The 9,876-nt window shown below is 36.3% G+C and overlaps 1 protein-coding gene across 6 annotated transcripts in view; it reads left to right on the top strand.

Annotated features, from left to right (window-relative positions):
- The window catches only part of Raph1 (Ras association (RalGDS/AF-6) and pleckstrin homology domains 1), a 93,340-nt gene that overhangs the window by 34,215 nt on the left and 49,249 nt on the right, over window positions 1–9,876 (top strand). For all 6 annotated transcript variants that reach the window (XM_029569926.1, XM_029569925.1, XM_017801386.2 and 3 more), the window contains exons 3-4: window positions 3,210–3,315; window positions 4,091–4,596. In XM_029569926.1, coding sequence (XP_029425786.1) covers window positions 3,210–3,315; window positions 4,091–4,596 — 612 coding nt within the window. The remainder of the gene's footprint in view (window positions 1–3,209; window positions 3,316–4,090; window positions 4,597–9,876) is intronic.

The raw sequence follows: 9,876 nt of genomic DNA, 5'->3' as shown, positions 1-9,876 counted from the left end.
TGGGTAGGTGGGTTGGTTGGTTGGTTAGTTTTTTGAGACCAGGGTCTTGTGTAGTCCAGGTTAGTCTTGAACTTGCCATGTACCTTGAATGAGTTCAAGAATGACTTTGCTTCCACCTCCCAAGTGTGGAAGCATGGGTCACCATGGTGGTATTTGTTGGTTTGGAACATGGTTTAAAATTACTTACTTAGGGTCTAGAGAGATGGCTCAGAGGTTAAGAGCACTGGCTGCTGTTGCAGAGAATCTGGGTTCAGATCTGGTTCACATGGCAGCTAACAGCCATCTGTAACTCCAGTTCTAGGGACTCCAATGCCCTTATCTGACCTCTGGGAGTGCTGTGTTACACAGATGCACTTACATACATGCAGACAATATACTCATACACATAAAATTTTTTTAAAATAGAATATTTTGAAATTACTTATTATGTGTATATGATGTGTGGGTACACATGCACAAATGCCTCTGTGCCTGTAGAAGTTAGAGGGCAACTTTGTGGAAATGATGATGCATAAAGGAACTTCTCAGGGGCCAATAGGCATATTGAGTAGGGTTTCTGTGAACAAGTGGTTTTGCATTTGAGTAGGGGAGTCAAAAAGAGAAGACAGGTAGGTATAAGTCAGGCTGCCATAGGTGGAAGTAGGAATATCATGCTTTTTCCACTCAGATAGTATTTCTCCTCGCTTGGTACTAAGTATATTCTCTCATATTTTAATTGTCTAACACAGATGTGAAGAACTACCCGACAACAAACTTGGCTATTAAACTTACTCTGTCACTTGTGTTTTCATCCTATAAGTCTGTCTTTAGAGAGAAAAATGATTAAAACCATATTATGGCTTACTGTTAATGTATTACTTTTATGGAAATTTTAAAGAAACAGTTGACCTGCTAAGTGACTAAAGGCTTAGATTTCATATTTCTACTATGCACATATGCAGTGTTAGTGGTATTTTCAACTATGTTAAATTTAAGTTTCAAGTAGTTGACAGTTCTTCTAAAATAACTATAAAAATTTAAGTGTATTGTGCATTTTTCTGGAAGAGGGTTTGTAGGTTTTTGCAGATTCTTAGCAATCTTCCAAGTGGTTAAAAGTCACCCTACTGTATTACCAATTTCTTGACCTAAGGAGTATCTCTCCCTGTTCTCCCTGTTTCCTTTGTTGCCTCTGGACCATGGACAGGTAATTAAAATAAATGCTCATTTATTTGACCTGATAAAGAGATTGACTTTTCATAGGCCTTCAGTTACATTATTTTACATAAAGTATTGGATTTTTTTCTCTCTAGTGCTAATTAAAGGGGGATTGGAACTTAAATTGGTACTAGAGAATTAGGGTTTGAGGTTAAAGGAGATATTTCTTAGCTGTTTTTTGAAATAAGGTACTGAATAGGTTGTGAATAATTTTAATTTCAACTGACCAAGGTGTAGCGAATAAGAGATTGTAGAGTACATGTCCCTGGATAGGACTCCTATATTAAACCTCACCCACGGCTCAGGGACGAGTGAGGAAGAGGGGGTGGAAATATTGTCAGAGCCAGGGTTGGTGCTTGAACATAAGGAAACAAGCTTTCAGGCCTCTGGGAACTTGTTTATATGAACTTGCAACACAGGAGACAGCATGTACAAGACCCATGCTGACTCAATCAGACAAAAACTCAGCATAGAACTGAGGAAATGGGCAGCAGGCCCCCACCTTAGCCAAGGAACTGTTGTCAACTGATTACTTTGGGGTGAGGGAACGTTGATCTAATTTAAGGGAGTGACTCTAGATGAGGCTGATTAGACTCCATGGATGAACTTGCACTGAGGGAAATCTGGGTACAAATGATTGACCAGATAGGCCTCAACATTTTATGACAGAATACATGAACTCTTTAGGGGGAGAGGGGTTAAATTTGATTAAGATCTATTATATGAAATGCACAAAAACTCAGTAAAAATATACATAAAAATAAAAATAGGATGGGGGCCTGGGGATGTAGCTTAATTGGTAGAGAGCTTACCTAGCATATACACAAAGACCTGGGTTCCATCCCAGCACCACATATATAAACCAGACATGGTACTATATAGCTATTATCCCAGCACTCAGGATGTAGAGGCAGGACAATCAAAAGTTGAAGGTCAGTCTCAGCTACATATAGTACATTTTAGGCCAGTCTAGGTTTTGGGAGACCATATCTTTAAAAAAAAAAGAAGATAGGCACTGAAGATAGGCACTATCTGTATGAATTACTTTTATCTTGAGATACATGAATAATAAAGAGAGCATTCTAATGTCATGATTCTATAAATAGAATATCAAAAGTTCTTATTTAAACTTAAAACTTATTTGGTACTAAATTTAGATAGAAACTAGTTGTAAAAGACCATTCAAAATTTAAATAGTAACTAAAGTGAATTTCTTTTATTTTTATTCTCATTTTTTTCTGTTGCAGATACCTTTTCCCCTTATTATAAAAAGTCTACAAATAAAAAAAAGAGTATCATTTTTAAAAGGTGGTGAGGACTGAACATATAGCCCAGTGAGTGTGTATTCTGCTCAAGGCCTTAGGTTCAGGCTCCAGCACCACAAAAATGAATGAATGAAAATTAAAAATCAAATAGAAGGTATTAAGAACCTAGGAATTTCTCTTCCTAAGTGCAGGTGTAATTTTAGTTTTGTCACTAGTTCTGATCTTCTTAGACCTTGAAAAGAGCTAGAATATTCCATCGTTGTTGAAAGCTATAATTGTCTGTTAAGGTGTCACTGAGTTTGAGTTCAAGATTGTCCCTTGTCTTTTTAGGTTCCTTCATGTCAAAGAATGAGGCTATGCTGAACCGAAAACACATGCCTTTGAGGAAAGAGATGACAGAACTCTCTTCATGTTCCTTACCATGCCCATATCATACACTTAGATTATTTTGTAGTGAACTTAGATAAAATGAGTCATTCACTAAACTTGATGTACATTTGAAAAGATATTTACCTTGAACTATGACAATCTGTCTCAAATGTCTTAAAAAGTAAGCATATATCTAAAAATTGACATAACTAATGAAAAATAAGTGAAAACCTGTCCTATTGTTCCTTAGGACTATCATTTAGAACTTTGGTTTTATTAGTTGTTATAGTCAGTTCATTTAATCAAAAAACAAGCTTGAGTAATCTTTTTGTGTAATGGAAACCTGAATTAATATAACTTATTAAACTTTCTTTTTTAAAGAGTTTGGATTCTGACAAGCCCACAGAACCAGTGAAAAGATCTCCTCTTCGTCAGGAAACAAATATGGCCAACTTTTCTTACCGTTTCTCCATATACAACTTAAATGGTAAAATCTTATTAAGTAAAGTTCAAGATAGTAAGTTATATACTATAGAAATAGTGGAAATTCCAAATGTAAAACTCAGCATAAACTATATATTAACTTGACTGAGTTCTGTTTTTATTGATTTATAAATATTACTAATACAAATTAATCACAGAAGAAAAGAAAGTAGGATATAACTAGAATAGTTTTCTAGTCAATTTCTTAATAATTGACAAAGTGCATACTAAGGAGGAACCCCACAACAAACTTAATTGAATTGTTGTTCTCTGGATGGAAAATTTCCAAAGAAACTTTTTGTTCATGATTTTAAAATCAGCCCATGTGGCCTATTATTTAATGTACCTAATCAACTTCTTAATGTTTGGAATTGATATCTCTATCTGTAATTTTGTAGGCTTTTCTCTTTGTGCCCTCATCTCTTCCAGTAATACCATATCTACCTGGACCTAGACTATTATTAAGAACCCACTGAAACCTGTGGTACAATGTTACGTGGGAATTTGGTTAAAACCATAAAACAGTAAAAGATTTTTTTTAAGTATTTTGTCTTTAAACTTAAACTTTATTTTCCTTAATTGAATTCTTAAAGAAGATGGATTGTTTACTTCTAAAAATTCTTTTAAAATTTAAGATAAAAACTATTAACTCCTATATTTGGTTGGTTTTAGGCCAAATAGAATGAATTCTTTTGCTTTTCTCACCACTGCCTAACAGATTTATAGTAGACTGTATAAATTTGGTTGTATTCTGGAGACTTGTATTTTCTTCTTTGCAGAAGCTCTGAACCAGGGAGAGACTGTGGATCTGGATGCCCTGATGGCAGATCTTTGCTCTATAGAGCAGGAGCTCAGCAGTTTTGGTTCAGGAAATAGTAAGCGGCAAATCACAGAAACAAAAGTTACTCAGAAATTACCTCCTAGTCGTCATACATCAAAACATGGCACCTTGAGAGGATTATCATCTTCATCTAATAAGATAACTAAGCCTTCCCATGCCAACTACTCCCTGGATGACATCACTGCACAATTAGAACAGGCCTCCTTGAGCATGGATGAGGCTGCTCAGCAGTCTGTACTAGAAGATTCTAAGCCCTTAGTAACTAATCAGCACAGAAGGACTGCATCAGCAGGCACAGTGAGTGATGCTGAAGTGCGCTCTGTTAGTAACTCTTCTCGTTCTAGCATCACTTCTGCAGCCTCCAGCATGGATTCTTTGGATATTGATAAAGTGACACGCCCTCAAGAATTGGATTTGACAAATCAGGAGCAGCCAATTACTGAGGTAAATAGATGAAAAATTTTTCCTCTGTTATTTATTATTATAATAAGGGGGAAATGATTTTTTTTAATGTAGCATTAACTTTCTTCTTTAGCATTTAAAATTTGTCAAAAGCTCTTCTCAGCTAAAATTTAAAATAAGACCACAGACACTAGACATGGCAGTATCTACAAAGATGGTTTAGAAGAGTTTTAGATTCTTCTTTTTGTTCTTTTTTCACTTTTTAGAAGCCCTTCAGTTAATACTAGTTATTTCACATTATTAAAAATTGAGTTATGGGGGCTGGAGAGATGGCTCAGTGGTTAAGACCACTGACTGCTCTTGCAGAGGATTTGGGTTTGATTCCCAGCACCCACATGGTGGCTACGAACCATCCTTAACTCCAGTTCCAGGGGAATCGGAAGCCCTCTTCTGATCTCCATGGCATTGCACGACATGGGTGCACTCACATACATGCAAGCAATGCACTCATACACATAAAGTAAAAATAATAATTTTTTTTAAAAAACTGAGTTATGATTTGCCAGACCATTCATAGCTAATACACTGATAATTGCTTTTTTATATATGATTAAAAGTGAGAATATAAAACCACTTAAATACCCACTGTACTCTTCTAAGTTTTTCTAAGTTTGTTCCCTTTTATTACCAGAGGGATAGTGTAGTGTAGTAGAAAGTAAAAGTGGATGTAGAAAATTTGCCTCTAAATTTTTTCTTTGTCATTTGGTACCCATAGGAGCTAAGCAAGTTACTCAGTCTCTCTGAACATCAATTTCTCATAAGAAAAATGGAATTAATATTACTTAGTCTGCCTTCCTCAAAGGGTAATTCAGAGACTCAAAATGATAATATCTGAGTAGATTTTTAGAAGATGGAGTTTTCCTGAGTGTGATGGGGTAAGGGTAGGGAGTGGATTTGTGATAAGAAATTTAATAAAATCTGAGTTTGGTGAAAGAGAATTCTTTATTGAGTTCTTTGCCATAAGATGATGGTAGGATTGTTATAACAATAAGAAAGAAAAAAAATGAATGGAGCAAAACAAAGCCCTTCCTGTGAGCTTGTATTTTCATACTACAGGGTAAAAGAATCTATGCCTAATGTAAAATATTGTAAAACATTGTGGAAGGAATTACAGAGAAATTTTTATTATTTGATATCATTGGACTCTCCCATGCCCAACTGGTGTAATTTTTTAGATTTATTTACATTATCGGTAACTCTTTGTATTTACTTAAGTTCTTAGCTTTGTTTAAAATACTGTTGAGCACAAAAGAAATACTAATTATCATTGTGGCTTAGAGACAAAATGAGTTTTACTACAAAAAATGTGAGCAAATCATACCAGCCTAAAGAATAAATCGTCATTTATTTTAAATGAATCTTGTCTAAGTTCCATATTCTATAAAGAACTCAAACTGGTTTCTACTTTATGAAGAACCAGATTTCTATTTTATGATACCCAAGAATTCTGTTTAGCTACAGCTACTCATTGTTTCATGTCTTTTAGCTATACCTGCTGAAATTTAAGCAGTATTTTATTTGAGATGTGTTTTCCTCATTCTTTGTCTTGTGTACTTCCTTTCTGTCAGATTATTTTAAGTTGGATCAAGATGCGTGAGAACAGACAGATACAAACCAATTACTAAGGATACTCTGTGCATGTGTCCATGTGCCTGCTTTCCCATCCATCTTTCTAGCTGTAAAATACAGTCATTAAAGTTCAAACAACATATGAAAAAATGGAGTGAAAAGTCCCATCCCTCAGGAAACACATTAAATGGTATCTAGTGATGCTCATGGACAAAGATATTAATATTCAGTGGTGTAATGTTTACTCTGAAGTTTGGTGGGTAAATCAAAGAAAAGTCTAAAAGACTCATCTGGCTGGCTATTTTTCTTGTTAAGAGGGGTAGAAAATAACTTGCTTCAGTATCCTCTTTCCTAGATCTACTATGTTCTTACCTAAATTGAATAAACTGAGACAAGCTCAGTAGATCCAAAATCCATGCATCAAATTTTCTTAAAATCAAAACAATTTGAAAATTTTTAGTTTTTCATGCATGGAATTAAATAGTTCTATCAGACTTCTTATAGAATACTTTCCTGCTCACATGTGTCATACTCTGCTCCCAGAGTGCTTTCTATTCTTTGAGCTGGTTCTTAGAGCATTTATTTCCATAGCATTAAATCCATACTTACGTTGCTTTTTTTTTTCATGTTGAGTGTATTCTGTACTGACTTTCACAAGATAAGAATGTACTGTCTTTAGACAAAGACAACTCCCTTCTCCCTTCTTCTCCCTCCGCGCACTCTTCCTGTATGTCATGTGTGTCCCCCCCCCCGCCCCCACACCTGTGCGTATGTGCCTGTACATAAATGCGCTTGTTTTGTTTCTTTTTTTGTGGAGCTGGAGATCAAATCCAGGGCCTCACTCTGCCACTGAGCTAAACTCTCAAGCCCACCCAATGAATTCCAATAAGACTAATATTCAGTGTTTCTGTTAGAATTACTGTACACTTGGGGCTGGAGAGATGGATCATCGGTTAAGAGCACTGATTCCCAGCACCCATGTGGTGGCTAGGAACCATCCTTAACTCCAGTTCCAGGGGAATCCAAAGCCCTCTTCTGACCTCTGCGGCATTGCACCACACGGGTACACTCACATATGTGCAGGCAATACACTCATACACATAAATTAAAAATAACAAATAAAATATTTAAAAAGCCATATTATAAAAGAATTAATGTACACTTGAAGTTTGCTACTGAAGTCTGTATATTCTTATTTTCCTCTGGTGGACATCATTCTGCTTTTAAATTTAAGAAAAAACTTAATTTTCTTTATGTTTACCATCTTTATGTTTCAACTCTAATTTCCCCTAGTTGATTCAATCTTGTTTGGCTTGAATAGAATTAATGCTCTATTAATTTCTTCTTAAAATTATTTTCCCCCTAGTATCTACTTTAGGGTTTTTCCTAAGTCTTTTACCCTCAGACCTTCTGCAGACAAGATCCTTCCAGTCTCCTACATGGAAGGCTATGCCTGGCTGCCAGTGTTTCAGCAGCCTATTTGGGAAAATAAAGGATTTGCACAGGGGGTGTTCCTCGGGGTTCATTATGTGAATTTCATGTGACCCCCTTAGGTCAGGGTTTCTCAACACAAACTCAGCTGACATCTTGGGCTAGGTGACTTTTGGTTGTTTAGCAGCACTCCTAGCCCCTACTCAGTAGGTGCCGGTAGCGCACATGCTGCCTTCCAGTTTTAGACATTGTTACACATTCTGTGAAAGATAAAATCGTCCCCATTTGAGAATTATATTTCTAGGTGGAAGATTAATGGCAGGTCTTTTTCACGAAAAATGACCTTGAGTTTTCCTTTTCTTCACATTCTTTTCTTTGAAACATACTGAATTAAGATTAATTATAGATGGTTAAGCCAGAAAAATCACCATGAGTTCAAGTCCAGCCTGGGCTTCAGACAAAAGAAAAGATGATTGCTAAATATCTCTAATATTTAGAGCCAGAGATGTAGCTTTGTGGTATATTGCTTACCCAGCATATGTAAGGCTCTGTGTGTAGTCTCTAGCACCAAAAAGAAAAAAGTTTTTTGGAAGTCATCAAGTAATATATTTTATATTAAAATTGGCCCCTAATTAATAAGCTCATATGGAAAGGAAGAGTGCCATGAGGAACAGTGTGGGCCTGTGACTTCTGGTGTGTGCTGTAACTTTTGTAAATGATTTATGAACATGTCTTTGAGGGGCCTTGGAACTTGTCCTCGTTGGCTACTATAAGACACTACTGGTTCCTGTGGAGCATGATGTTTTCCTGAGCATTGGTTTCTTTCCCTTACAACCACCTGTCACTTAATGGACCCTAGAAAGGCTCCTAGTGAGCAGCATGGGCTCCCTCTGAAGATGACATGTCTGATGGAATAGACTGAGTGAGCCTCATGCCAAGCAATGGTTTATTTTTTGGGGGTCCTGTGAGCGAATATCAGTTTGAACCTGAGTGCACTGCTGATGGGCAAGTAAAAGAGTAATAGGGATTATCTGCCTAAATATGGTCTGTACCATTCAGTCTCACTATCACTTCTACTACTGCTTCTAGGAACTTTCAGGTTACATGACAAAGTCAGGTGCTGTTCTGCTTTTCTCTGGTACTTCCAATCTAACAGCAAATTCTGTTGCCCTTTTCTTCAGAATATATCCATTATCTGATCATAATTTTTTTGTAGTACTGGAGATTGAACCAGGGTCCTGTCCATGACAGGCAAGCACTCATCCACTAAACTACATCCCCAGCCAGAATCTGGTCATTCTTATTACCTTCACTACTACTAAGACACTATCTTGATCTAGATTTTTGCAATAGCCTCCCAACTGTTTTTTCTGAGTTCACCTTCCTCTTTACCATCTGTCATCTGCACTGTAGCCAGTGATCATATTAAAAGGTAAGTCAGGTTGTCTCATGCTTAAAGGTTTTGTATTTCACTCATAGGAAAGCCTAAATTCTAACAATGCTCTGTAGGGCCTGGCCTTATCTACCTTTTCTGATCTTCTTGACCCTGCTTTTCATGCTTTCCTCCCATACTCTGCATACTGCATAGTTTGCTACTTGTTCTTTGCCAGCATTCAGAACCTTCCTCAGAGCCTCTTTTTTAAAAAAATCCTTGCTTGGATGTCCTTTACTCATTATCTGCATAATAGATACTGACTACCTTCAGGGATTTGCTTAACTGTTGCTTTCTCAGTAAGGCCACCTTTGTAGCATTTAAATATCAGACTCCTCTAAATATCCTCTAATTTTTTTTCTTCCCTTTTCTGCTTTTTTTCCCCTTAGTGCATAATCTAACATGCTATATATTTTAATTTATAAAAAGTAGAATATATAGTGTGTTACTTTTCATCTGTTTCTTCCCAGGTGAACATAAACTTGATAAAGTAAGGGGTTTTCCTTGTTCTAATTCCTGGTGTATCCTTAACATCTAGAACAGTATTTTACTTATAAGAAGCACTTAGATATTTAAATGAACACACACCCATATGTGAGGGCTGGGAGGCATTACTCAGCCCACAGTCTTTATCTAGCAGAAGTCTGCATGATAAAGTTGTCAGCCCTTGCTTTCTTTCAAGATGGTAATTGAACTGTCACAAGTAACATAAATCCTCTTTCATAGTGAAGCTCTTTTCTTTGTATTTCGTTTCTCTAACTGAGACCTATTTTAGAGAAATTCAGGATGTAATACTGCTAGTAAAATTTACTCATGCAAATACCAATTGG

This window comes from Nannospalax galili, unplaced genomic scaffold (genome assembly GCF_000622305.1).
Source record: "Nannospalax galili isolate Female #2095 unplaced genomic scaffold, S.galili_v1.0 scaffold281, whole genome shotgun sequence".
NCBI classification, from domain to species: Eukaryota; Metazoa; Chordata; class Mammalia; order Rodentia; family Spalacidae; genus Nannospalax; species Nannospalax galili.
This window is presented reverse-complemented; position numbering and strand designations above follow the sequence as displayed.